The sequence below is a fragment of the Columba livia genome, chromosome 11 (genome assembly GCF_036013475.1).
Source record: "Columba livia isolate bColLiv1 breed racing homer chromosome 11, bColLiv1.pat.W.v2, whole genome shotgun sequence".
Taxonomy (NCBI): domain Eukaryota; kingdom Metazoa; phylum Chordata; class Aves; order Columbiformes; family Columbidae; genus Columba; species Columba livia.
This window is the reverse complement of record NC_088612.1, coordinates 19556072-19583437: the sequence shown is the minus strand read 5'-3', so window position 1 is coordinate 19583437 and position 27366 is coordinate 19556072. Positions and strand designations below refer to the sequence as shown.

General features: G+C 55.3%; 3 protein-coding genes across 12 annotated transcripts in view; 1 reads left to right on the top strand and 2 right to left on the bottom strand.

The window, feature by feature from the left end:
* Window positions 1-1219, top strand: part of CCDC33 (coiled-coil domain containing 33) — a 35273-nt gene extending 34054 nt beyond the window's left edge. For all 5 annotated transcript variants that reach the window (XM_065077068.1, XM_065077064.1, XM_065077065.1 and 2 more), the window contains one exon: window positions 206-1219. In XM_065077068.1, coding sequence (XP_064933140.1) covers window positions 206-366 — 161 coding nt within the window. In that variant the 3' untranslated portion in view covers window positions 367-1219. The remainder of the gene's footprint in view (window positions 1-205) is intronic.
* Window positions 290-5530, bottom strand: LOC102096337 (cholesterol side-chain cleavage enzyme, mitochondrial). The gene is made up of 9 exons (XM_005513042.3): window positions 4985-5530; window positions 4493-4648; window positions 4101-4300; window positions 3298-3501; window positions 2733-2893; window positions 1709-1875; window positions 1518-1596; window positions 932-1123; window positions 290-813 (listed from the first exon to the last, which is right to left on the bottom strand). The coding sequence occupies exons 1-9, from the start codon at window positions 5227-5229 to the stop codon at window positions 691-693; spliced, it is 1527 nt and encodes a 508-aa protein (XP_005513099.2). The 5' UTR covers window positions 5230-5530; the 3' UTR covers window positions 290-690.
* A 4195-nt stretch (window positions 5531-9725) lies between these two features.
* SEMA7A (semaphorin 7A (JohnMiltonHagen blood group)) overlaps window positions 9726-27366 on the bottom strand; it is a 26639-nt gene continuing 8998 nt past the window's right edge. For 3 of the 6 annotated variants that reach the window (XM_021280260.2, XM_065077082.1, XM_005513027.3), the window contains 13 exons: window positions 18241-18374; window positions 17954-18004; window positions 17572-17667; window positions 17367-17451; window positions 16712-16822; window positions 15356-15495; window positions 14888-15066; window positions 14588-14696; window positions 14217-14415; window positions 12776-12891; window positions 12511-12662; window positions 12040-12107; window positions 9726-11620 (listed from right to left, as the gene is read on the bottom strand). In XM_021280260.2, the coding sequence (XP_021135935.2) occupies window positions 11271-11620; window positions 12040-12107; window positions 12511-12662; window positions 12776-12891; window positions 14217-14415; window positions 14588-14696; window positions 14888-15066; window positions 15356-15495; window positions 16712-16822; window positions 17367-17451; window positions 17572-17667; window positions 17954-18004; window positions 18241-18374 (1790 nt within the window). In that variant the 3' untranslated portion in view covers window positions 9726-11270. The remainder of the gene's footprint in view (window positions 11621-12039; window positions 12108-12510; window positions 12663-12775; window positions 12892-14216; window positions 14416-14587; window positions 14697-14887; window positions 15067-15355; window positions 15496-16711; window positions 16823-17366; window positions 17452-17571; window positions 17668-17953; window positions 18005-18240; window positions 18375-27366) is intronic. The other 3 variants (XM_065077083.1, XM_065077081.1, XM_065077080.1) reach the window with 1 other exon arrangement.

Here is a 27366-nt window from a genome sequence, read left to right as displayed (position 1 = left end):
CATCAGGGGGGTTTGCTTCAGTTTCCCTGCAGGACCCTGGGTGAGAAGGAGGGGGGTGGGTGGTCCCTAGGGCTGCAGGACCCCCCTCCAACATCCCAAGAGACCCCCCTAACACCAGACTCCCTTATTGCAGCCCCTTAATGCGCCCCCTGAGAGGGTGGGTTGGATTTACAGCTCACAAAGACCTTTTCCCGTCCCTCACCAGACTGCCATGGCCCCCCAGAGAAGACCCCAGACCCTACCCCCCTTGCCCTGACCCCCACCAAGCAAGAGGGACAGAGAAACCTGCTGCTGCCAAAAGGACCTGGTGCTTTTTTTCGCGAGATGAAATTACAGAGTAAATCAGAGGCGAAGCAAAAACGTTAGAGGGCATCGAGGGAGCGTCACCGTGGTCCCTGGTGTCACCCTTTGGGGGTGACCTGGGGACCCCCAAACAGCTGGAGGGGTACAGCAGCACCCACCCCGCATCCCCTTGGTGAGGCTCCGGTTTATCTCCCTCGTGGTGTAAGCACAGCCTTAAGCGGGCTGGAGCGAAGGCCAGGATGTGCCAAGCCAAGGCTGTGGCCGTGAAAGCATCCCAGCTGTCCCCAAAATCACCCCCTGGGGCTGTGAGGAGCCGAAAGCGCCTGCCGGGCTGTTGGGGTGTCCCCCAAAGCGAAAGCAGCTGGGGGTCGCCCCGGATTGGGCCTCTCACGCCTGGGACTCGAGCGGCCGTAAGGTCAGGTAGATGGGTTTGTCCGGGATCAGGATGAGATCAAACTTAGTCCCGACTTCCACCGCTCGCATAGTTTCGATCTTGAAGTTCTCCAGGATCTGGGATGGAGGAGGAAAGAAAAAAAAAAGCAGATGGAAAACTCTGGAGGTACCAACACCCGTGTGCCACCTCCCCAGGGGCACGGCGTCCCCGGCGTGCCCGCAGCGGGATGCTCACGTGCATGAGGAAGAGCTGCATCTCCAGCTCGGCGATGCGGCGGCCCAGGCACTGCCGGGGGCCGAACCCGAAGCTCAGCCCCTGGAAGTGCTTGGGGCCGGCTGCCAGCCAGCGCTGCGGGCTGAACTGCTCCGGCTTGGGGAAGACCTCAGCGTCCCGGCCCATGGCGTAGAGACCCACCTGCACCAGCGTCTGCAGGGACGGGTCATCGAGTCAGAGAATCATAGAAACATTTTGATTGTTGAGTCCAAACATAACAATTCTAGCACTAAACCACCTCCCTAAGAACCTCATCTCCGTGTCTGTCCAACCCTCCAGGGATGGTGACTCCAGCACTGCCCTGGGCAGCCTGTTCCAATGCCCCACAGCCCTTTGGGGAAGAAATTGTTCCCCAGATCCAACCTCAACCTCCCCTGGTGCAACTTGAGGCCATTTCCTCTCATCCTATCACTTGCTACTCGGCAGAAAAGACCAACACCCTCCATGCTACAACCTCCTTTCAGGTGGTTGTAGAGAGCGACAAGGTCTCATGTCACCCACCCCCAGGTCCCATAACCGCCCTGCGAAGCAGAGTGGCCGCGCTCACCTTGGGGGGGATGCGGTAGTCGTGGAGGATGACCTCCTGCGTGGTGTACCTCTGCAGGGTCACCGCCACCGGGTGCAGCCTGGGGGGACACAGGTCCTATTTTTAGGGACATCCTGGCCCCTGCCGTGTCCCACCTCACTGCATGACACCCCAGGTTTGAGGAAGGAAGAAGCTGAGGGTGTTCTCCTCACCTGAGCGTCTCCTTGATGGCAGCTTTGAGCAAGCGGATGGTTTTCAGCATCTTCACCCTGTCCCCTGCTGCCTCCCGCTTGGCGGCCAGGACCTCTGCCCGCAGCTGCTCCTGCACGCCGGGGGACCGCGCCAGCTCGAACATGGCCCACTGCAGTGTCATGGAGGTCTGCAATGGGGCCAGAGAGCAGAGCTCAGCACAGAATCACAAAATGTCAGGGGTTGGAAGGGACCTGGAAAGCTCATGCAGTGCAATCCCCCCATGGAGCAGGAACACCCAGATGAGGTTACACAGGAAGGTGTCCAGGCGGGTTGGAATGTCTGCACAGAAGGAGACTCCACAACCCCCCTGGGCAGCCTGGGCCAGGCTCTGCCACCCTCACCCTGAACAAGTTGCTTCTCATCTTTCAGTGGAACCTCCTGCGTTCCACTTTGAACCCATTACCCCTTGTCCTGTCATTGGTTGTCACCGAGAAGAGACTGGCTTCATCCTCCTGACACTCCCCCCTTTAGATATCTGTAAACGTTAATGAGGTCACCCCTCAGTCTCCTCTTGTCCAGCTCCAGAGCCCCAGCTCCCTCAGCCTTTCCTGACACGGGAGATGCTCCATTCCCTTCAGCATCTTTGTTGCCCTGCACTGGACTCTCTGCAGCAGTTCCCTGTCCTGCTGGAACTGAGGGGCCACAACTGGACACAATATTCCAGGTGTGGTCTCCCCAGGGCAGAGCAGAGGGGCAGGAGAACCTCTCTGACCTACTGACCACCCCCTTCTAACCCACCCCAGGTACCATTGGCTTCCTGGCCACAAGGGCCCAGTGCTGGCTCATGGTCACCCTGCTGTCCCCAGGACCCCCAGGTCCCTTTCCCCTACGCTGCTCTCTAATAGGTCATTTCCCAACTTATACTGGAACCTGGGGTTGTTCCTGCCCAGATGCAAGACTCTACACTTGCCCCTGTTTTATTTCATTGGCACCTGGCACCAGCCAGGACCTTCTCCCTGCCCGACAACCCTGCCCGCTCCTCACCGTGTCCACCCCGCCCGCCATCATCTCGGTGACGCTGGCCCTGATGTCATCCAGGGGCAGCTTGTCCTGCATGATGAGGCTGCAGAGGATGCCCATGTACTCCGTGGTGCTCTTGCGCTGCAGTCGCAGGTCCCGGTAGACGTTTTGTATGCATTTGTCCGCTGAGGAGACATGGAGATGTGGCCTTGGTGAGGGAGGAAGGCACCAGGTGTGGCACCTCAGGACATCACTGCATCATGCCAGTGGTTTTTCCACAGGAGATGCTCCTGCAGCAGCTTGGGACCGTGGTTGTACCAGGTGCCAAAATCTCTCCGAGCCCACAAGCCCCTCTGGGAGAGCTGCTCCATGGTGCCCATCATCTGCCCTTCATCTCTTCTAGGTGCTTCCCCACAGCTCCATCCCAAGCTCCAGAAGGGCAGATGCCATGCGGAAAGCCTTCCTGGCCTTGGTGGCCCCACTCAACTCCTATACCGGGCGGTTGGATACAGGAGAAAGTCTCCACACTGGTGAGATGAGGCTGCTCTATGAAGACAAGCCCTCCAAGGGGCCCTTGGGTGACACTTACCCTGGGAGAAGATGGCATCCCAGGCCCAGACGTGGTCCCGCCAGGTCTTGGTGTTGAGGTGGCGGAGGAGGGCAGGCGGCAGGTAGAGCATGGGCGAGGTGGTGTGGAACATGAGGGTGACGGCGTCGATGAAGCGCTGCGCCTCAGGGTCCACAAAGTCCTGCAGCAGCCCCAGCCGCTCCCCATACAGCACGTGGCACACGGCTGCAAGCACAGCACCCCTGAGGGGACATGGCCGGGGAGACCTTGTCCCTGCCCCCTCCACTCTTCTGTGGCCAACTCCAGCATTTCATAGAATCATAGAATCATTTCAGTTGGAGGAGACCCTCAGGATCATCAAGTCCAACCATAACCCAACTCCAGCACTAAACCATGTCCCTGAGAACCCCATCTAAATGCCTGCAGGGATGGTGACTCCAGCACTGCCCTGGGCAGCCTGTTCCAATGCCTGACAGCCCTTTCCATGAAGAATTTTTTCCTAATATCCAATCTAAACCTCCCCTGGTGCAACTTGAAGCCATGTCCATGGCTATGGGGACCTGGCTTGGCCACCTCCAAGCATCCTGGAGTCATGGGGACATCCCTTGGTGGTTAGGGTTGGTGACCAGTAGATGATAAAACAATGTTGGGTTGTTCTCTATTTGTCTGGCCAGAGAACACCCCTCTAGACCCACAGCTTTGGTGAAGAAGCTTGTTGGCCCATCTCTGAGGATGAAGCTGGGGGAAACGCAGCACATTGGCCATCTGGGGCACCCTGCCAGGGGTGTTCGGTGCGGGGGGACACATCGTGCCCCAGTACTCACACTCCAGGGCGAAGCGGAAGAGCTCATGGGTGAAGTCGGCTGTCCAGCGCTCCCGCCCGCTCTGCCCCACCTGTGCTCGTGCCCGCCGCACAAAGTCCTCGCCCACGGCGCTGAGCAGCGGCACGAAGCTCTCCACCGCCTGCGGCGACAGCACCTCCTTGTTCAGCAGCAGGCGGTCCGAGCGCCAGGCCTCCCCCTTCCTGCACGACACCAATGTTGGGGGGTCAGAAGTGTCCCCCCCATCCACCCACCCAGAAGATGCCAGCCCCCCAAAGCACAGGGTCACCCAATGTCCCCATCGCCCTCGTGACACTCCACCTTCCCCGTATGCCAGAGTTATTGCGACAAGACCTGGGACCCCACATTCGAGACCCCCCCAGACCCCGACTCACTTGAGTAGCACACCGTAGGGCTTGTTGCGGTAGTCGCGATAAGCCACCCACGGGGGGACACGGAACCGCTCCGGCAGCGTCCCCTCCGCCTGGAAGAGGGTGGCAGCGTCCCGGGGACTGATGATGTTCACAGTCTCATTGACACCCAGCTTCTCCCTGTCGGGGCACAGAGGGGGTCAGCCCTGCATCCCGACTCGCCCCCTCAGTCTCTCACCTCCCCAGATCAACCACCTCCTCCCAGCACCCCCCAAATCAAACAGCTTCCCCTTCACACCCCCGAGAATCCTACTTGTATGTCTTGTCCCAGGGGTGCAGTGGCTCAGCACCAGGTACTAGACATAGACACCCCCCCCCCCCTTTTCCCCTCTCATTTGGGATGTCAGCTCCAAACCCCATGGAGATTGGGGGTTAGAGCTCCTCTCCAGCTCCACCACTCCAAAATCCCCTCTTGCCCCTCACAATGGCATCAAGCCTGGCCAGACGCCGCCTCACCTGTAAATGGGCCCAAACTGCTGGAACTTGCGCGCCATGATGTGATGGACATTGTGCAAACCCCCCTCCTGCCAGAAGCGATAGAGGTTGAGCCAGCCGGCTCGCCAGTCACCGGGCAGCTGGTTAAACGGGCGAGGAGTCGGCGGGACAGGGGTGGCAGTCCCCTGAGTCCTGCAACATCCCCTGCCCAGGGCTTGGGGACATCCCCGTAAGGCACCCGGCTTGGGCGCAGCGCGGGCGAGCATGGGAGCGGGCGACGGGAGAGGGAGGCGAGGGTGGCCTCGCTCTTATCCCCCCCGGCCGCCGCTCAAGGCGAGATGCTCTCACCCGCCTCCCGATGAGTCACGGCCGTCCCACGAACGGGAACTGGGACAGGGACAGGCACTTCGACCAAGTGATGAGGCAGAGATCAGGGCGTGGGACAGGGAAAAGGGGTTTGTGGAGCATCAGCCTCTCCCAGCCTTGCTAAAGTGGGGTTTGCCAGGTGACGGCAGGTGACACTGGCAGGTGGTCTGTGCCACCACAAGAAAAATAAAAACCCGGCTGCTAAGAGGAGAAATGTTCTGTCTGCAGAATAAATGATTCAAATGACCTAGGGGAGAAAATAGTGGGGGTTAGGCTTAATAAAGCTCAAGCCAGGTGGGTCACGGCAGGAGGGGACAGCCTTGGGACTGCCTGGCCATTGCTGGGGGGGAGTCTCTCCTCCGCCCTCCCCAGGGCATAGGATACTGGGGGTTGTATGTCCCACCCCATTCTCAGGCTCTCCTATCCCCTAGTATCAGCTGCAATCTACTGCAGGAACCCCAAGCACCCCCTGCCAGCAGGGAAAGACTTTTTGGGGGTGTCGTTGCCCCCGCTGAGCCAGGGACAAAGACTCCAGCCCCTGAGTTTGGTGGCAGACAAAGCTCCTTGTCCCCCAGTAACACCCAACGGTGACCAGTTAGCAATGGGGCGTGGGACAGTTAAAAGGGGAGGGGGTCACTCGGGGGGTCCCTGGGCCTTTCTGGGGTGTCCCTGGGGTGTCCCTGGAGTGGGGGAAAGACTCCAGACAGGTCCCCGAGGTCCCTGCACTTTCCTTGGGCTGACCTAGGGGATGACACCCTATGGCCTTGAAGGAGGAGGAGCAGCTCCAGGAGAGCTTTGCTGGGCTTAGGCTAGGTTTAAACCTTCGGTTTTCATTCTCCCCGGGAGCTGGGAGGAGCGGGAGGCAGCGGGCGATGGCGCTGCCCGAGGACGCTGAGCCGGCTCCGCCGCGGCTGCCGGAACGGCGGCGGGCACCGGGGGGCGCGCCTGCCCCGCCAGTGACACCGGGCTGTCCCCTGCCGGGCACCGCGCTGGCCCCGCCTGCCCCGGCCTCCCTGTCCCCTCCTGTTCCAGCCACCCATCAGTTGTCCCAGCTGCCACCATCTGCACGGAGTTGCCCACCCTGGGTGAGCACCCGCCAGCTCGGTGTGTGCCCCAGGGCAGCCCCGCAGCCTGGGGACGCCGTGGCAGAGTGCCACCCCACCATCCCTCACCCCTGCACTGCCATTGCCCCAGGTCTGGCCATGGGAAATCCGTAACAGTCTAGCCACCTCGGTACTTGCAAGGACACAGGTGTAGGCCCGGGGGACACCAAGGGGCACACTGCCATGCAGCTCACGCAAGACTGGGTGGCCTTCTTGGCCACCAGCTCAAGAGGGGACAGTACCCTGCCAGACCCAGCAGCGGTCTGCACCCCCTCTTTCCACCACCTCCCCAAAGCGTGAGGACCCAGCTCATGGTTTCCACCACCCTGTGCCTGTCCCCTGCATCCTCCGTGGGGGCTCTGCCTTCTTCCCTTCACATCCTCCCACCCTGGAAGGTCTCCAGATTTTTGGGACACCTCCTCAACGGTGTTGTCACCCCCACAGCAGGAAGGAAACATGACTGTTACCCCCAAGCTGCTCACAGAGGAAACCACCAGCTGCTGCGGTGGGTGCAGGAACCTGCGTGGTTGTGTGGTCCCTGATGGAAACCGGGGGTGCAGGAAAGAGGTTGAGAACCCCACAGCATCACCTTTCCCCAGCCAGCAGCAACCGCAGCTTTTGCTGATGGTCTCATCCATGATGAGCAAAGCGGACAGCACGAGGATGGGAGGAGGCATTACCCCGTGTCGGCAGCAGCTCGCCCACGAAGCCCGCATGACCCAGGCAGTTCCCCTGCTATTTTTGGACAAGCTGAAACAGAAAGTTTCTCCCTACCTTGGTGGCCTCCCCACTGTGGGGACAAGGAGGGTCCCTCCTGTGAGGTTTCCTCCTGAGAGGTGGCACCTGTGGGCGTCACTCTTCCATTTTCCACCCACGGCACTTTCCTGGTGTGTGTCACCTCCAGAGCGAGCGGGGTGATTAACCGCTCAGCCTCTTCACACCTTCCCCCCTGCCCCCCGGTAAATCACACCTTGGAGAGGCTGCTGAGAAACCCCCCCGGCTTTCTGCTCTGCTGCGGAAAACCCCACCGAGGTAGCGGCTCTGGTTTGGAGGGAGAATCAAGGGACTGCGTCACATCGCTGTGATGGAGAGCAGAGCAGGGCAGGTGTGATATCTGTGGCTGAAAAAGGGGTGTAGAGCTGCCTGCATGGCTTTCTTACCTTCAAAATACAGTCCACATCCATCCGTGGACCCAGACTGCTCAGCTCCCTGCTGCTCACACGCATCCCTTGGGAAGGATGGCGGTTTTCACGTGTTTTACAACACGTTCTTTTCTTGTCTGCCGTGATTTCATCCTGGGGTGTTCCCCGCTGGCTGTGTGAGCAGGGAAGGAGGTGAATCCATTCACTGCGAGCTTCCAGCTCCTGCCCACGAGCAGGTGGTTGGGAAAGTTACAGTAGTAAAAAAATCCTGCCCAGAAACCCCCCGTGATTCAGCTCAGGGCCGGAAGGGATGGGGCAAAAAAGCCCTCATTTTCATAATACTATGTTCAACAAGAGAAAACTTTCAGCTGCAAATGGACCGTAGCTGTGATCAAGCGGTTCTTGCTGGAGGGTTTCCCCTGGCCACGTGTTGGGCACCATCCCCTGAGCTCGTGATGCTCAAGGAGCAGCCCAGCGGGAGGCAGGACCTGGCCAGGACAAGCTCCAAGCTGAAACAGGAGCAATTCTGTCTCATGTTATTTGTCCTGCTCCGTTAAAGTCAGTCTCTTCTTACTAATTTATTGCATGCAGTCCCAGACCTAAAAATTGCCGGGCTGACACCTGGTTTTTGGGATCATCAAGCCAGGATGGGGTACATCACAGTGATGGGACACGTCCTTTGGCCATGATCGCCCCTTGAGTGGAAATTCATGGCTGGAGGAGAAAAGCTTTCGTGTGTGTAGTGAGGAGGAGTGTGGCCGTATGGGAGGAAGGCATGCTGCTTTATCCCGGGTTTAACTTCCCCAGCATCTCCCGGGTCACCTCATTTCTTGTAAGTGGCTGGATTTCCCACTCAAATCACTCACCATGGCCAGCCCCGACCTGCCTTGGTCTCAGGATTTCCTGGGTCTATTGTCCTGCCCAGCAAACCCTCCCAGCGCGGCCTCCAAGGCCGTCAGCGAGGCTGGAGGCAGAAATAGCCCCAAAAACAAGCACTGGGAAAAGAAACTCAAACCCTCTCGAGGCTTTTGTTTGAAGCGTGTGGCCATTCCCTGCTCTGTGATACCTGACCTTCCTGTGCCTGCCCGCTCCCAGCGAAACAAAGCTCCCGAAATAGCTCAAACAATGTGGCCACAGTCGGAGTGACGTTCGTGACGCCTTGGCTTTCCCCTCCCTGCACACACCTTGTCCCCTGAAACCCGAGATAAAGCCCCGGCCGCTGTATTTGCTCAGCAGCCCCATTTTCAGTTCATTGTATTCATAGGAAACAGCTGGTGGGCAGGGAAAATGCAGCCCAGAATAAAATACAGTCTGAAAAGCTCAGGCATTGCAGCTTTTCTTGGGAAATTTAGCCAAAAGCTCTGTCTTTTGTCCTGGTTGTCCCCAGGGAATGGGGACAAGACCTGGGGCAGGAGATGCCACTGTGGCACCTGGGATTGGTCTGGGGGGGTCTCTGTGTTCCCCAGGCCTGGCTCTATGACTCCCAGACTGATTCTTGGGCAAGAAAACTAAGCCCAAGCAGCCAAAACAGCATTATCACAGCCAAAACAGCATTATCACAGCCAAAATAGTGTTATCGCAGCCTCAGGTCCTTGCTCTGACCGGCTGCCGGAGAGGGTTTCGGCATCACCCTCACTCCCAGCCCTTCTGCTCCCCTCTTCCCAGGGTACCACAAAACCCTTCAGCATTTGGGGCGTGTCAGTTTTTAGAGCTTTGGTAACTCCAACACATGGCAGGGACAGAGCTGGCAACGCCAACACCTCGGTGTGCACGTACAGCACCCAAGCGCCGGGATTCTCTTCCTTCCCGTCCTGGACGAGCTCCCCGTCACCCCCCCCAGAAATCACACTTCTTGTTTTAGCTCCGCCGAAACCCGCCTGCCTCTCGGGCTTGGTTCTCCTTCTTTACGTCAAGACGCTGCTCCGGCATATGCTGCCGGCACCGGCGGGACGGTTTCTGCCAAACCATGTGATAAGAAAGAAGGCAGCGGAGGCTTTCGCTTTCAGCTGCCAAACCCTCCCACCCCCACGGATCGGGGACTTGAAAAACCCTTCTGTAAATCCTGGGTTGGGATGCAAGAAGGCGGGGGGCACCCCAGCCACCATCACAACAGCATCCCGCCGCTCCTGTGAGAAACACAGCACCCACCTGCCTCTTCGTCATTCTTTTATTTCCATGATCACATTCTCACTTTGGTCACAGCTCTGAAAGGTTTTTTTGGTAGCTGTTGCGTTGTTATTTTTTTTTTTCCTCTTCAATCTGAACCCACTTTCTATCATATTATAAAATTATAGCAGTAATCACCAGGTGATAATAAATAGGTATTTGTTAGTCCACAAAGTTAAAGTGCTTTGAGAAGGGATGTAAGAAGCTCTATATCCTAGATTCAGAGGGGGATCTTGGAAATGTAGTGCAGTAGGAAGCTCTGGCCTGTCGTCCATTGCCTGTGGTCACGAGAGGCACATGGCACCTCTCCCCTCTTGCCAAAAAAAGGCCCCCTTGGGCACTCCTGAGTGTCTGCGCAGGCACGAAGCAGGAGCGGGTTATTGGAAGCATAAGATATGACACCCCCTCTGTGATCTGGCCCGAGGTTGGGGGGTGCCTGTGGTCGAGAGAGCTGGGAAAGGTTTGGACAAGGTGCGGGACAGCCCCTCGCACGCGAGAGAATCCCGTTTTTCACAGTTTAGTCCTGCTCGGAGACCTCAAAAGCCCAAGGGAAGCGAACCCCTGGTCCCCCCTGACTGCAAGGGACAGAGGCAGAGCTGCTCCGGGCGCTGGGGACAGCCACAGCGTCCCCGAGCCCCTGGGCATCGCCCTGAGATCGCAGCCTGACGCCTGGTTCCCTGAGGAAGCCCGGTCCCCTCTCCCGGAGGAGCAGATAAATGCCCTTAGCTGCCTGCAGAGGATTTGTGCGCTTAAAACTTCATCCCAGGGCCTCCCCGGATTTGGTTTGGGCTCAGCTTTCACCTTCCCTTCTCGTCCCCTTCCGTCTGTCCTTCCTCACACCCCAAATCTAGTCATCCTCCAAGGCTTTTCCATGCAAAACGCTAACTTTGTGCCTGCCCTCGCCTTGCAGGTTCCTGATCTCCCTCCCATGTCAAAGCCAGCTGTAACAAAACCCCACAAAACCAAAACAAAACATAAACCAAACCCTAAAACCCTTCCAGAGCCAAATTCTCCAGCCCAGAAGGGGACTCACATGTGACACTGGGAGTGTCCCAGTTGCTAGCCAACCCAAACAAGACATTAGTCCATAAAAACTCAGAGGCATCAGTCCCCGCTCGGAGCGAAGCGCAGATCACGCAGTTCACGAGGCCGAGGGCTGGCTCCTCCTCCTCATCACATGCACGTTCCTGAGGTGAGGAGTCCCGGTGCCCTGAGGATCAGTGCATGCACGTCAATAGGAGAACCCTTCACGCTGCTGGGTGCTGTGAACGTCCCCACACGTGTTCGGGTTCCCCTTCCCTCCCTGTCCCCAAACCCGGCTCCGTCTGGCCCTGCAGTCTCTTCTTCCTCGCCACGATCCTTCCACCAAGGCCAAAGATGGAGGGGTTGCTGCCCAGGACCCCCTTTCGGGACAGTCACTAATTAATGTCCAAGGACTAAAAGAACGAGGGTCTCGCCTCAGGAGTGGACAGCAAGTGCAGGAAGAGCAGCAGCGGCGGCCAGAATGGGGGAACCCAAGTCCTGGTGCATTCAGTGGAAGAGTTCCACCAACATCACCATCAGAAGCAGCTGCAGCCAAGAGCCAAACGTCATGGTGGCTTGGCCCTTCTGGGACATGAACCTGAGCTGGTTGACCAGGCGTTCCTTCACCAGGGCCTGCCTGAAGCCGTCCTCTTCCGAGATGCAGATGTAGTGGCCGTAGTGAAGGTGGCTGACGTTCTGGATGAAGTGCAAGCAGTCCTGCTGCGGGTGGGTGGTGTTGCAGGTCTTGATAAGGTTGTTGTTGTGGTACCAGTTGTACGTGGCGTAGTGGGACTCGATGGGACAGTTGAGGTAGTAGCGGGAGAAAGGGACAACTGTGATGTTCTGGTAGTCATCTGCTAGGAGAGATTGAGAAGGAGGGGATGAGAGTGGCATCTCCAGGAACCACAAGTTCTCCCACAAGTCTGGAGAGAAGGACAGTTGGGTCGATATAGACATGTTACACAGTCACTTAATGACAACGGCAAGACCCGACTCATGCCTGGTGAAGTCCATAGGACTCTTCTCCCAGGACATCGGCAACCACGGAGTTTAATCCCACTCACCCAGCTCAGAAATACATTATTAGTGATTAACTCCAAGCTGAGACTTGCTTGGTGTCCTGGTCACATTAGAAGTCCCAATGTGGTCATCCACAGTTCCCCAGCATTAGTTGCAACACCTTCCACAACTCGTACAAAGACCTGGGAATCCACCACCCAGCCCCAAGCCTCCCCCGGATACACAGCGGCCTGCAGCTGGAAAAACCTTTACGTACCTTCCTTAATATCCCCTTTTTGGCACTTTCCTTGCCACGGGTCCAGGTTCAGGTTCTGATGCACCTCCCTGGCGGAGGGGAACAAGCGTTAGCAAAGCTTTAACATCAGAGAAGCGGCTTTCCAGGGGTAGGGAAGGAAGCACCTATACAAGATGCATCAAACCAGGTAAGAAAGTAAGTTTAAAACACCTACTATGGAAAAACACACCCCAGAACCCCACTTAGGAGGTTGGTGGATGACAAATGTGAGAGCTAGCACAAAAAAGCATCACAGCCAGCAGAGCTACGCACATTTCTAACAGCACAAGAGGGGTCGGGTGTGCGAAACCCAATGACCTCTCCCCCCACAGAGGTTCAGTTTTCGGGGACAAAACATCTGTGATAGGAGGATGGCCTCAAAATCATGTGCAGCCTTGGGGAGGAAGGGAAGTCCCAAGGGTATGAAGGTGGCAGAGAAACAGTGTCACGTACTGGCTGAGATAAACGGACTGGCAGGTCCCGTTGAGCCACCCGCAGTACGGGTCCCGGGCCAGCAGGCAGCTCTCACAGTTGTTGCGATACACCCTGCACATGTCCATGGGAATCTCCACCACTTTCGTCATCGAGCCGACGTACAGCTTCGCCTGCGGGAGGAAAGCAGAGGGGCTGATCGTCTCGGCACGGTGTCCCAGTGCCACCTTGCTGGTGGTCATTAAACCATCCGTCCCTGCCTCTCCTGAAGCAAGCAGAGACTCACCCTCTTGTGGTCCAGGATCATGGACTGGATGGGGTCCTTCTTTGGGAAGACCTGGAGCTCCATGATGTTCTGCACCCTGTCGGGCAGCTCCACAATCTTGTGGATGGATCCTTTGTCTAGAAAGAAAGAGAGGAGAGCCCTGATGAAGCATGCTGAGAGCAGAAAGGTGAGGCAGAACCAGCTCCGCAGGGCCAGGCTTGACTGGATTCCTGAAACCAGGCCCCCAGAGAAGACAGGATCTTTGTCAGAAGGAGCCTGCTTGCTCTGTTAAGAAATCATTCTCCAGACAAGCTGTGTTTCCCCGCAGCAGAGCCTTATCCTCCCAGCCAAGAGTCACGAGGAACCAATTTCTCACTGCCCTTTAGGACCTGGCTGGCCCCAGCAAGAAAAACCGACCCTAGCAAGAAAAACCAACCCCAGCAAGAAAAACCCAACCGCTCTCCAGCTCCACTCTGCTTTGATCACCAGCCTGATCTTGCATGAGCCTCTTCTCACCACTCGCCTGAGGCTGGAACTTGTGCTTTTTGCCTTTCAGTTTTCCTAATTAAACTGACTCCCTAGCTAAATGCCTCCAAACTGGTGGTTTAAAAAAATGAGTCAGTTTGGTGGAAGGGTAGAAAAACATCCTGAGGGAACAGCGCTCAGGAATCCTCCGTTTATTCTCTTTTAAGACTTTGCATGGTTTCTCCCTCCCAAATTTTTGCTCCATTCTTCACCGTCAAGCAGGGGGAGGTGACAGACATGACCCCATGTCAGAGAGGGATGGGGACCCCCCAGGTGCCAGCTCTTGCCTCAGCCAGGGTGGGCAAGGCGTTACCTGCATTTCAACTACGGCTTTTGGCAAGATAAAAACACTCTGAGCGTGCCTGGGCCCTAATCCAACCCAGGCCACCTACTGAGAGCTGGCTGCGTTTTTATAAATCACAGATTAGGAAACATAAAGCCCTCAGGAAGTTCCTCCACAAGTGCCTGTGAACAAATCCCAGCACAGTGCAGACAAAGGGATGAGCACGGCTGTCGGGAGCAACCAGGGACAGGCAGACAACCTGGACAACCAGAGCAGGCACGGACAGGAGATGACAGAGCGGGTCGCTTTGCAAAGGATTTCTGCTCAATAATGTAAAGCTGCACCTGGGGAGAGCTGTGCTACCCCTCCCCGGACCTAAAAATGTTTGGCCTGAGACCTGCCACAGGCTGAAGCAGTTCAAAGGGGTAAATCCCGCATGATGGGGTTCTGCTTTCAGCCTGTCTTTGCCTACACAGTGAAACTGGATGTATTTGGGACTTGGCAGTTCTTTCCTGCTTGACAAACATATGCTGAGCTGGGAACACGGCCCCTCGCTTCGCTCTACGCTGCAGGTCTCAGCTGCTTCCCTGCCGTTCCCTGCCCTCGAGGGGAAAGCAAACTGTGGGCAAGTCCCAAGGGAACGGTTTTCAGTACCTGTCGCCAGATAAAGCACGTTGTAGCGGCGTCCGTCACCCGCAGAGACCTCGTGCACCCCAATCTTCTGGTAGCGGTGCTTGTTGTGGAACAGAGGGCTCTTGGTGGGGGAGAGGGGCTCCACCCGCTCCTCCACCTCCGGGTGGCTGTCGGCTATCTTGAAGGTCTCACTGGGGGTGTGCTGGCCGGAGGAGACACACTGCAGCAAGAGAGGACAGAAGCCACCGGCGGAGTCAGTGCCCCCGCTGGCTGCTCAGGGGTGGGACAGTCCTCTTGCCTGCCCAGTGACTCAGTGACAGAGCAGGGACCAGCTTTCCTGGCCACAGGAAGCTTCACCACAGCATATGAGCATTTTTTGTCACCCAACTCACCTGCCCAGGCTTGATCTCTGGGTTGGGACCATTATAGCCTTTGAGTTTGGATGTCCGGAACACGGTGTCAATGTCCCCAAAGGAATAGACGCAGACGGCAGAGCTTCCCCTGCAGATGACGAGAGCAAGAGAGGGTCAGGGAGATGTTGGCTATTGCCCCAACAGCTGTGTGAATCGCACCTTCACCAACATGTCCATTCTGGCTGGTTTCCACCCACACGCTCACCAGAGCAACAAGAGGGCTGAAAGGAAGGATTTGGCCCATAGGACAGGACATCCCCGTTTTGTCAAGCCCCTCACCAGGTGTTTGTGAAGAGCCCATAGACTTTGGAGTGTCGCCAGTTACTGGCAGGGACAAAGACGACGTCTTGCAACCAGTTGAAGTTGCCCTTGGTGACTGGGTCGACACAAATCAAGGTGGCCTTGAGGAAGGTGGTCCACTTGGAGGCAGAGAGCGAACTGGTTCCACCTTTGTCTTCCTGAGAGAGAGGGAAAGCGGGGAGTCAGAATTTGGGAGGGAAAAACACAAAGTCCTGCTCCATCCAGCATCTTGGATGGATAATTGGGGGATGCTCTGGAGGTATAGTTGAGGCAAGATGGGAGCCAGAGGATGGGAACATGGCCTTACATGACACAAACTCTGTGGCAGAGGAATGAATTGAGCCACAGGGGCCAAATCATGTGCCTATAACACCAGGTGAACTGACACATCCATTTGCCACCCTCATGACACTCTTGCCGCCCCACCATACACAGTTCCCGCGGTACCTTACACAGCTGGGCCACTCGGGAGATGTTTCTGGGGGCCTCAGGACTCTTGTCTGGGTTGTCTTCACGAAAGAAGTAGTAAATCTTGTCCTGGTGAGGCTCCTCATGCCTTAATGTGGTGGCTTTGACAAACTGAGGATCTGAAAAGGGAAGCGAGGCGTCGGAAAAACCTTGGCCTGAACACGCAGGTTTCATCTGAAAAGCCACCCGTGGGGATCAAACCACTTGCCCTCAACCAAGATGAGGAAACAAATGCAAACACCGGCTTCACTTCCGACAAAGAGCAGGTCCGAAGTCCATCCTCTACACCTGATGCATCACACCAACAACCGCTCTTCACCCACCACCTTCCTCAGGCATTCCCCTCCCTCTGCCTCCCACCCAAACCCATCGCATGGAAGACCAAGTCCCCAGAGCCTGCGGAAACCTCGGCTGCTTCACAAAGGAAACGCTTCCTCTCTCCTTGTGCAGGAGAGTTACAATCTCACAGGGAGGTTTCCGTGATGAGAACAAGCTGTGCTGTTGTTTGTGTTTGCTGTGGAAAACCCAGTGATATTCTGCCCATTAATACAGCACTGCCACAAAGGGCATCCCCAGCAGTGCAGGGTCCCTCTGAGCATTGTTAGTCAGCATCCCCACAGCAGGGAGTTCTGGCTAAGTGTGGGATCAGCCTCACGGTGCTGGGACCATTGGGTTTGTTTGCGCGTATCTTGGTTGCCCCAACTCTGCTGCTCTGCGTGAACAAGTCCTGTTTCGCCCTTGTGTCATTGCGATTTGATTTTGTCTTTGGCCAGGGGTTCAATAATCTCCCATTCCCCAGTGTCGTGGGGGAAGGTAATAGGATAATGTAATAATAAGCCCACAGTGATTGAGGAAGGTCCTTTCTGTTCCATGCACAGCCCTAAATTTTCCTCCCTCAGGGTCTCAGCCCCACTGGGGATTTGAAAAGAGTCAGTGCCCGGAGTGGAAGTTGTCCTTCCCGTTTCCACAGCCGCAGGGCAGCTGATGGGCACCTTTTACACAACTGTATTTCCTTCCAGCATCTGACAGGGGGACTTGCCACCCATTTCTCTCAATTTCCCCATCTCCTCACCCTCAGCAAGAGGAACTCGCCTGTCAGTTGTTTTGTTCCAGAAGCAAAGAGGTAAAATCCCCCCAGCTGGCAGCGAGGAGGGAATTGGGTCCCTCCTCAGCAGCATTGCTCTAGGGGTGCCCAAACCCAAGCAAGAAGCTCTGCAGCTACACCCCAGCTGGGCAGAGAGGATGTACACAGCACAGCCCACAGCTGTGGGTGGACAAAGAGTCCAATTTATCAACCTGGTGGGTTCCAGGCCTCAGGACCTTCCCCTTACTCACTCTGCATCACCGTGTCACTTGTGTAGAGCTCTCCGCCCCCTCTCACTCGTCGGAAACGGGGTATCTTGCCGTTCTGCTGGCTCTTCTTGATGGTGGAGTAGATGTCATGACCTGCGGCACAGGAAGGCTCATTTGCAGCGGGCTGTTTCCAGAGCAGGCAAAAGGGTTTGTGAGATGAGAACACAAGAACCAAGATGTCTCTGGGCACATAGACTCACAGAGATGGTGGATACTGGTCAAGAAACCAAATCCTCACTGCCTAGGACTGAGCAGGCCTGGCAGGACTCACCAAATCCTGTTATCTTAAGCAGTGGAAGGGACAAATTCTTGCTCTGTCTCTGGGAGGGATCCCTATCTCCCCCTCTGCCAGATTCAGAGCAGCAGAGTTACTGCAGAACCTCCTGCTATTTCCATCACATTCTACCCTCCCACACAGAAACTCAACCCTTATGGCCTGGACAGGAATAAACCACCTTGTGCCAAACTATGTCCTAGAACAACATGCATTTTGATGAAGAAAAAGCAAGAAGCACTAAGGCAAATCACCAACTATGCAAAGCCCTTGGAACGGCCTCAAGGCACCACTTTTTGTCATGAAGAGCTCAGCCTTCCTGCACAGCACAATGACCAAAAATACATGAGAAGACAGACTTACCATCAACAACAACAAGGGTATTCGAGTCGGGGGTGAAAGGAGCAATACCTCTCCCATCCCATGCGGTCCTCTCCCTCCTCTGTGTCTGGGGAAGGACAGAAAAGGCATTTCAGAGCCTCCTGAGGAGGAGGAGGGATCAAGGCACCACTTTACAGACAGAGAGAGTACAAAACAGCAAGAGGTACCACAGGTGGCCCTAACATACCAAGTTCCAGCAGGTGGGAGCGCAGGCGCCAGTCCCACACACTAACATCCCGTCTCCGTACTTTTCCACTAACGTGAGGTAATTTTTATTGTCCTCCTGCAAGAAAAGGAAGGGGAGTGTGAGCAACTGTGAAGAGCAGAGCAGCCCTGCAGCTCCAAGCCCACTGCTATATGGCTTCTTCGCTTTTTCCTGGGTCTTAAAACCAGAGGAGGAAAGTGGTATTATCTCATCTAACCTCCTGCTCCACAGGCACAGGAGGTCTCGCCCAGAGAGAGCACGAGAAGCACACCCGGCTCCTTCCCCAGCAGTCCTTCAACCCAAGTCCTCCAACCCTCACACATCCAGCTGGTCCAAATTCTGTTCGACCACATGCAGAACCTACCGAACTCCCAGGCATCATGCACTGTCCTTCATTTTTCACTGGGAAGTCTTCCTGGAAGAAAAGAGATATGCTTTAGTCCCTTCCCTCTAAAAGCCAACTAATGCGTGCTGCAGCCATTCATCATATTGATGTTGTGGCTTCCCGGATTGATGGGGCAGGCTGGGCAGAGACCAGACCTGACTTTGCTGCTGGCAAAGATGCTGAGCAACGTATTGAGCATTTGGGCTGCAAGATGGATGCTGGACACTTTCTTAGAGGGGCCAAACGTATTCATAGAGCATCCTTACCGTGTAGTTCTCATCAGTTGCAAAGTCATGGTAATAAAGCTTGCCCTCTCCCCCAATGTAGATGGCTGAGCTGTTTTCCTGATGATAGAACACAGGGTACTTCTCGCTCCTGGGAAACACATATTCTTTCGCACCTAGGAACAGCACAGAGGAGACACTCGTCAGGGGAACTGCAGCTAATTGCAGAAAGCACCTGCAGCCAGCTCAGCCTGATCCGCTCCCTTTCCACGTCCTCAGTGCAAGCAACGAGAAAAACAGAGGTGTGTGGCTGGAAGCCCCTGGGGACAGCTGGCAGGGACACGAGCTATTGTCACCTCGGCCCCAGGGCACAGCAGAGCTGCACATTTGAGTGGCCCCACCTAGCACCTGCAGGGCTGGTGATGGAGGAAGAGGAGGAGGAGGGGAACTTTGCTGCAGGAGCTCTTGCAGAAGCTCAAATGAGCTCTGCAGCTGCCATCCCACCTGCTCAGATGGCTGAATGCCTCCTGCTTGGAGACGAAGGGCTCCCTCCCCTCTCCGGACACGGGAGGGGATTGGAGCCCCCAGGCCAGAGGCCATGTGTGCCAGGGGAAGGTGCCTCATGCCCCGGATGTGACCCAGAAATGAGCTGCAAGACCTTGGACCTGTGTCACAACCGGTTGTTGCAGACGGGAAGTTTTCCAGCTGGGAGGAAGAGGTGCCTGTCCTCCCCAATTTCCTTCCTCTTTCACCTTCTGCCTTTTCCAGCTTCTCTTTCCTACAAACATCCTCCATTCCCCTCTACATCGCCAGCTCAGGTGTGGCAGGCCAGCCCTGCACCTCCTCCCCTGGGGACTTTGCTGTCCCTCCATGGGGTCCCTTTGTCCCACGTCCCTCTCTGGGATGCTGCAGCCACATCTGGGCAGCTTTGAGCAGCTGTGGTGGGTCCCAGCTCCATGGCAGGTTATAACACACCCTTCAAGATCCCCTAGCATAGTTTGCAGCAATGACACGAGAGGAATCGCTCCTCCGAGGGGGAGAAAAGTCCCCGATCAGGAGTGACTTCTGCTCATCGCTCTGTTTTCATTCTCTTTTCCCAAGAAGACGGGGCCTCTCTCCTGGCAAGTGCCGCCGCTCCCAGCACACAGACAAAGGCTGCGGCTGCCCGCACAGACAGGCAATTAATCAGTGGCACGTGGCCCACTCTATTTATAGGGACACTTGGCAGGACAGGCAAAGGGCAATCTCTGCCCCCAGCACACTGCGCAAGAGTCCCACCGAGGCTCCGCAGAGCCCCAAATGAAGAAAAAAGGCTTATTAGAGGTCACTGGGGCTACCAAATGCCTGCTGGCTTTGTAGCTTTTTTTCTCCACTTTCTCCACTTCACCTTCTTCACTGGTCACACCCCCAGCCCAGCTCCTAAATTTGCTGCTGAATCCAAGAAAATATCCACCTACAGCCATTCCCGGCTCCTCCGCCTCCTCCTCAGCCTTTCACACACCTCAGCCCTACGTGTTCCTGTTACCTTTGGTTTTGTTTCCAGGCTCTTTTGTGACGCTGCCTCTTTTTTAATCTCCGCTCTGAGAGCTGTGCCAACCTGTAAGGACACACTTCTCCCCAAACAGCCGCAAACAAACAAGCCCAAAACAATAATTTGGTTGGCGCCAACGTATTATTTATCCTACAGCTCCCCAGGGACTGCACTGAATCACTGAGCTGAGAGTAAACAGCTCTGCTAGCCAGGGCCCAGAAGTGGGTTTTGCAGCTCCAGCACTGATTTAACTCAATCTGGAAGCAAATCTTTTAAAGGTGTTATCCGTGAGCGGGTGCTGGGGTCCAGAAACGGCTTCAAGAGCTGAGGAGGATGATGCAGAGGGCATCTAATGGCCCTCAGTGTCCCCAGAGGAGGGGACAAGCCTCTCCTAGCAAGCCCAAGGCTGCTTTTGACACTGCAAAGAACAGTTTAACCCCCTGGAATGGGGAAGGCACGACCCTGCCACCACCCTCCGGAGCTTCAGAGGACACGGGGCTCCTTTCCAGAATCCCTTGGGCTGGCATTTACTGCCAACGTGATCGCCAGAGCCTAAATCAATGGCATGATTGTCAATTGAAATGCTAACCCCGGGTCCAGAGAACTGAATAGGAGAAAGAGCGGCTTTGTGCCTCGCAGGCGGGATGGGGAGCGCGACACCAGATTGAAGAAGAATAATATTAAAGGAGGGAGCAGGAGGGAGCGCGGTGCAGCTCGGAAGGATGCCTGCGAGGTGAGGTCATGGACGAGGAGGGAGAGAGAGATGCTCTGGATGAGGGCAGAGAGGCCCATCCCAAACACAGAAAGCAGACCGAGCAATCCCATTTCCCAGCTGATCAGGGCGTAAGGTGAAACAGGTTGGTTTCCCAAAGCGCAGCCTGGGCAAACCCAGCTTTAACACCATGCTGAAGGGCTCTCTGGCTCCCTTCAGAAGGGCACCAAGAGCCTGGCCCTCCCCAGCACATCCCAGAGCTTTGTGCAGAACAGATTGCTAACGTGGGTGCGCAGTCTCCTCACAGGCAAACTCGACAGCCCAGCTCTGATCCCGGCTGGAGGGCTGACTAAGCGATGATCCCGCTTCCCTCCGCACCTCGGGCTGGCAGACGGTTCCGGCAACCCAGACGCTCGGCTTAGTCACCGGCTTCGCACGGCTCCCAGCACCAAACCAGCCTTTGTGAATCCACGGTTTCCCGGTGCTGGGGGAGGATTGAGTCCCCCGAAATGCGGGTGATGGTTCAAATCTGCTCTAGTGGCAGCATTTTAAAATAAGGAGCTGAAATAAAGCTTAGGTAAAATAAAAATGGAAGGAGGGTGAGATAAGAACCTACTGCTTCTTGCAGAGGTATGAATGCAGACAAGGGGAAGATCCTTGATTAGCGGGACACCCCTGGAATATGAAGAGGGAAAAGCAGGCAGAGTATGGGATTTACCTGCCACCCTTAGCAGGGGAAATTCCTTTAGCTAAGTTACGTGTGCTCTCCCAAACCCTCCTGCAGCTGCTATAGGAGGGGACACAGGGCTGGGCCACCTGCCAGCATCACTAAGTGCTAAAACAGGATTTAAACCGGTGCAGGGCTGAAGCTCAGAGCCAAGTCTCAAGCTCCCCGACGCCCAGGCAATGCCCCCAGAAGCCCTGGGGACTCTTCTCACTATAACACGTTATAACATTGTCAGGCGTCACCGTCACAGCGCAGGACGCCGATGACACCGCCACCTGCTCCTCTGCCGGTAGGTTTGACAGCACGCGCGCTCCTGCCCAAATCACAGCGCCGGCTGGATCCTTTCCTGGTTCCCTCCTTTTCTAAACAATTTCTCATTTCCCAGGTTTTATTTCTTCCTTCCTTTTTGAACAGACCGGATGGATTACAACCTCGATAGCGGCAATTGGCCTGGGATGGGCTCTGACGACAGAAGGAAAAGCTGCCTGCTCGATGCTGACTCATGGCCCAACAATGCAGGGATGTCCCACACCTCTTGTCCCCTACACCTGTGCCGGTCACCTCAACCCCTGGCAATGCAGTGTGAGTCAGGGCTGACTCTGTGCTCCAGGCACAGCGCCTGCTTTTGGGAACGCCAGAGCTTCTTTGAACTCGGTGACATCCATCCCCAGCGCACACAGGATGCATGACAAACAGCCCAGTGCAGACAGACTGACTGTTTTCCTTTAAGGACCGGGAATGTGATTCAGGACCCGCTTTGGGGTCAGGACACCCACTCCCAGCTCTGACATCACTCTGCAATGTGGTTCCAGTTTCACTATTCCCCCAAGTGAGACATATCCCTGGATTTCCTACCTGCTTGGCCAGCCCCTCCAAGGGGAGCGTGGGGGAGGTCACAGCACCCACCCCAGAGGGACGGGGACACCCCACTGGGCTGCCACGGGTCCCCTCCATCCCTGGGAGAAGGGCCGGACTGCAGCACCCTGCTCCCATCCACGAACGTCTGCCTCCCCAGCTCCACCACGGATGCCGGCAAGAAGCCAAGCTGCGTTTTCTCTTTTTTTTTTAGATGATCTATAAATTCCCAAGCTGAGACATTTTGCAAGGAGGAAGTATGCCTCCAGGGAGATAGGTTTTCATCCCCCCGTGACTTTGCCCAAAGGGAGCAATGTGACACACACAGAAACCGCAGTCGGGCTGGGGAGGTGCTCCTGGAGCCCTGTGCACCCATCAGCTGCGCCCTTCCCTGGGGACGGACACCTCGAAACGTCTGACAGGCTCCTGGGACCCGGCAGATCCTGCAGCAATGGGGTTTTTTTAATAGGAACAATTTGTCTCTGGATGAGACGACCCAACAGGGACATTTTGGGGGTTTCGCTCTGACCTGCCACTGCGTGACTGCGAGTTGCAAGGTCTCCAACACGCCACCAGCCAAGATGCCTTGCAGAAAACGATACGCTTTTGTGGGAGAGGTTTCTGAGAAAGTGGCAAAGCAATCGGTGTGGGACACTGTCTCCTTCTCATTGCTCACAACAAAACCTAGCCCGTTGTCCTCTCCTTTCCCTGGTGTACAGCACCAGCACGCTGCCAAAGGGTTTAGCAGAGGCATGGAAAGGCTGCAGGATCATCCCTCGGGGAATGTCACTGAGTACGGGGAAGCCCCACACTGCCTCAGTTCAACCTCTGCTCCAACATCAGCCGCTTCGCAAAGCAAGCAAAATAAAGAGAGCAGAACCAATACAGCCCCATTTCCTACAGGTGTCTACCCTGGACCTCTCAGAGCTTCCTCCAGAGCTAAATATCATCCCTGTCCCACTTTCACTCCCTCCCTGTCCCCTACCTATCCATCTGGGTATGACTAGGAGCATGGTGCCCATCAGCCCAGTGCCTGGCACCTCTCGGACGGCATTTGTGCCGCCTGCCTTCCCCTCCCGGTCTCCCCTCTCTCCCCTTATCTGTGCAGGATGCTTGCAGGGTCTCCCCCCAAAACTAATCTGCAGTATTAGTCAGCGGAAACCGGGCAAGCAGAAAAGGAGTGCTAAAAATGTCTCTTGCTGAAGTGGGACCAGACATAGACACACGTGTTTCCTGCTCCTTAGAGCCCTCTGTGATCTCGTAGGGACCACGCAGCCCCCTGCGATGGGGACAGCCCAAGAGCAGGGTCTGGGCGCTGCCCAGGTGGGACAGAAACACCGGGCTCAGAGCTGCTGCCTTTGTACCAGCCAAACACTCCTACGGATGCCACCCAAGAGCATGTGAAAGGCCAGAGCAAGTAAAACAGTTTCTCAGTGAACACAAAGCACTTTCTCATCAGCCCAGGGCAGGTAAAAGCTCTGACTGTAATTCTCCCATCCCCTCCATGCTGTAGGAAACATTGTGGGCGGGTTCCCGAAAGCAGCACAGCTGTTCTTTTTCTTCTCCATCTCTGACCATCTCTCACCTGGAGAATCAGTGTTGAGCAGCACAGGTGACCCACACGAGGTTGGCGAGGACCAGGGGGACTTGTGGCCCTGGACCCTGACTAAGGGGCCCCTGCAATGCGGGAAAGCCAGAAGCAAGAGGTGTGAAAGCATGGTGGGGAACTAGGCGGCTGGGAAGCCCACATTACTCAAACCCAGCCCTGACTGCCTTCACATTTCATTCCTCTTTCTCATTTTAACTTTGCAGCAAGTCAGAGCAGCGGGTTTAACTTATTCGGTATTTCTCAGCCTGTCTCACTCCCCCCAGAATGGTTTGGAGGCAAGCAGCATTTAATCATCTGCCAGGAAAAGTCACGCTTATCTTTTCTCAACTCCCTTCCCCGACTGCTTCCCACCCCTCTGAGCATCCTTCCAAAGGAAGGAGCAAGGCCATGGATCCATCACCAACATCCACCTCCTCTCCGCAGTGGGACTTTTCCACCCTTGGCCAAGCCATGTGCCCGGCTGCCACCATAAGCCACCGCTTGCCTTTTTCTTTGGATCCTTCCCCGAATGTTCCTGCAGACCCTGCAATCACAGGGTGCCTGGCCAGCTGTTTTCTGCCTCCCTCAAGAGATCCCGACCATCAACAGCAAAAAACAATTCAGCCCACATTATCAGGGATACGTCCCACAAAAGCTCTCAGCCCGCGCGCAATCCAGATGCACAAAGGCTCAAGCTCTCAGAGAACACTCTAATCACACAAATGGGCTTTTTTAGAGTTATGCTACAGAAGGCAAATATTCTGGCACGTTAACAATTTCCACGCTATTTCTAGTAAGCTCTGGAGCGTCTTGGCAGCGCTATTCAGCGCAGAGGTGAGCAAAGGCAGGAAGAAAGAGAGGAAAAAAAGCCCTCTCAGTTTGGTAACGCAGCTGCTGGGCATGGGCATGTCTGCTCAAAAGCTCTTCCGAGAGCTTTACAACCTATATTCCCTTCACCAGGGGCCTCCAAGCTGGGGCCAGAGCTGGCAGCGGTCCCAAACGCCCACTCAACAAGCAACAAAAGAGACCCCGAACCTGCAGCCGGGGAGGAACAAGCCTTGAATTCAAAGCCTCTGCCATCGAGCAGCGCTGCAGGGCTCCGCTTACCCTCCAAAGGCTCCAACCAGAGCAAGGTTTCTCCTTTTGAAACGCAAAATGACTATTATGACAGGCATGGCGGTGTTTTCTGTGCATGCTAACGCATCATTGATATCCCCTGCGCGCTCAAACCCCAAAATTCTGCAGCATGGAAGGCTGTGCCATTGTGAGATAAGTCCAGAGCCTCTGATTTCACGTGCAAGGTTTATCATCCAGCAGGTACATTTTTCCCCACCAGCCCCAAAGCCGAGCTGTCAGCTGCACCCTACGGCTCGTGGGCGCTAAATTTAGAACCAGGTTTTGTTCCTTCCCAAAAGCCGGTCTCTGTAATGACAGTCCCGAGCTGTGCCGTGTTCCTGCTGGAAGCTGGGGAACTTTGGCCTGTGATTATGGTATTTTATTATACAGGCACAACGGCAGAACAACAAAAGGATGCTTTTAGCCAGAGAGCTGCTATCTGGAGAACACGGCTACCCCTCCCACAAAGAAGATCCATTTCCAAAGGCCCATTTCTCTTAAAAAGCTTTCCAGATTAAAAATCGCCCCGAGCACCTCTATGAGCATCCACCAGCAAAACAGCCGCTTTACCTTTTAGCTTAATTGGCAGCCACCTCCTCCCTCCCTGCTGCTGAGAAACAATTCCCTGGTAAATGTTCTCTCCTGCCAGCCTCGGTGTGACCTGCTTTGGGGGACACAGGGACAGGGGACATGTGCAGTCCCCCTGGAGCATCCAGCAGAGGTTTAAAGGTGAGGAGAAAGATCTGTGGCTCCAGCACAAGGATGAAGTTTCAATTCGCTCCAGAAAATAAACCAGATTACGCATGCAGCAAGGGGACTTCTGCACTAGATTGGGTTGCCGTTTGCAGGCTGCCCACCCCTGTAACAAATGTCAGTGAGGTCTCAGCCCTGCGGACACCAGGGTTTGTGGCAGGGACAGCCACACAGACCTTCCTGGCACCCCCTTTCTGCCAGTGTGACCTCCAACCCCCCTGCAGCGAAACACATTATCCACCCTTCTCACGTCCCTCTTTGGCTGCAGTGTTACTCAGACTTGGAAAGCCAAACCACCGCGTTACAGTCATGGGAAACCAGACGCTCAGACTTTCCAAAACTTATCCAAGATGTGAGCAAAGCCACAGTTGTTGTGAAGGGCCCAAGGGCAGGTGTCTGGCCAAGACTGGCCGCACATTCCCCAAGGAAACTCCTACAGCTCCTTCAAATTGCGATGCCCTCTCCCTCCCAGCACAGGCATGCGTGATAAAGGAGAAAAATTAAACTCAAGTGGGTAATTAGATGGGGAGTCATCGCTGCAGGACGATGCTGACACCAGTCAACAGTGTTCAAACAGGTGACTCGATATTTATAGAGATCCAGAGCTGTCATTAAGGGCGATATTAGGTTTATTATACAAAACCGCTCTGAAATTAGTAGAAATGCTTCCACATCTACCTCCTGTGGCACCGATCGTATTTCTGCGTCAAACCAGACTCGGTCAGACGCTGGGTGTAGCTGGGATGGAAAAGCAAAGGGTGTCCGACTGGAGGAACGAGTCCTATTCTGGGAGGGACCAGGAATAGCCGCACACCATCGGATGTAGCTCGACAGGAGAGAGCTGGCTACAAAACAAGCAATTTCCTCCCTCCAGCTCACCTTCCAGCCCTTTTTCTGGACACGAGCTTCTTTATAAAGCATCTTGTACTCCTTATTTAGCTTGTACTCAAGTACTCAGGCTTAGATTTAGTTCATCCTGCTTTGAGGCACCAAGCTGGACTACATCAGCTACAGAAAAACCTTCCCAGGCCAATTTTCTGTCATCCTGACCCTGATTCAGCCTGAGGGCTGGCACGGAGCTGGGCAGCAGGTCAGCAATTGGAATCTGGCTCTTTCCCAGCCCTGAGCAGCCACAACTTCTATTAGTTCGCCCAGGCCTGTTGTTTTTGTGTCGTGCTCTTGCAACAGGAGGTGGCTGTGATTCACTCGCTCGGTTTGTTTGGTTTGTTTTTTTGTTTTCAATCTGCACAGAGCAAAAAATGCATATATACATTCTTTTCAACCAACATTTTATGATACCGGCATCACCCACCCTGTGAAAATGAGCCGCCTGCAGAAAATAGCATTGCTGGGAAAGCGAGAAGCTTTCTCCTGGAAATGATGATGCTCTGAGAGCTCGATGTGAAACTGTCCTACAAAGTGCCACTGTCACCGAGGAGTAAAATCTGGGGTTAACACTACAATCTCTCATTTTGCCACCATTCCCCATCAGTATGAGTCCAGCCTCGCCTCTTCAGCTCCTTTGCTAGCTGAACACAGTGCCGTCGCACCCGTGGGTACAAAGAGCTCCTAGAACTGCTCCTACGGCACTCAGGTGCTTGCTGGCAGAGTTTTCCCAGGGCAAGGAAACAAAACTGAGCTTGGCAAAGCCCAGGAGCTATTACCTGCAGTGTGGACAATTCCAGGAACTGCCACTTCAGTGCCCTCCTGTGATCTGGAGCAGGCTAGAGCCAGTTTACCCAGACGAGGCAGCCAAAGGTCAAGAGTATAACCTTCCTTTCTCCCTGCGGGACCTTGTTTATGTCCTGTGAGCTACACAGCAGCTCAGAACCCGTCCCCCTCCAGCTTCCAACCTCATCTGTTAATGAGAAATAAGGGAATAATTA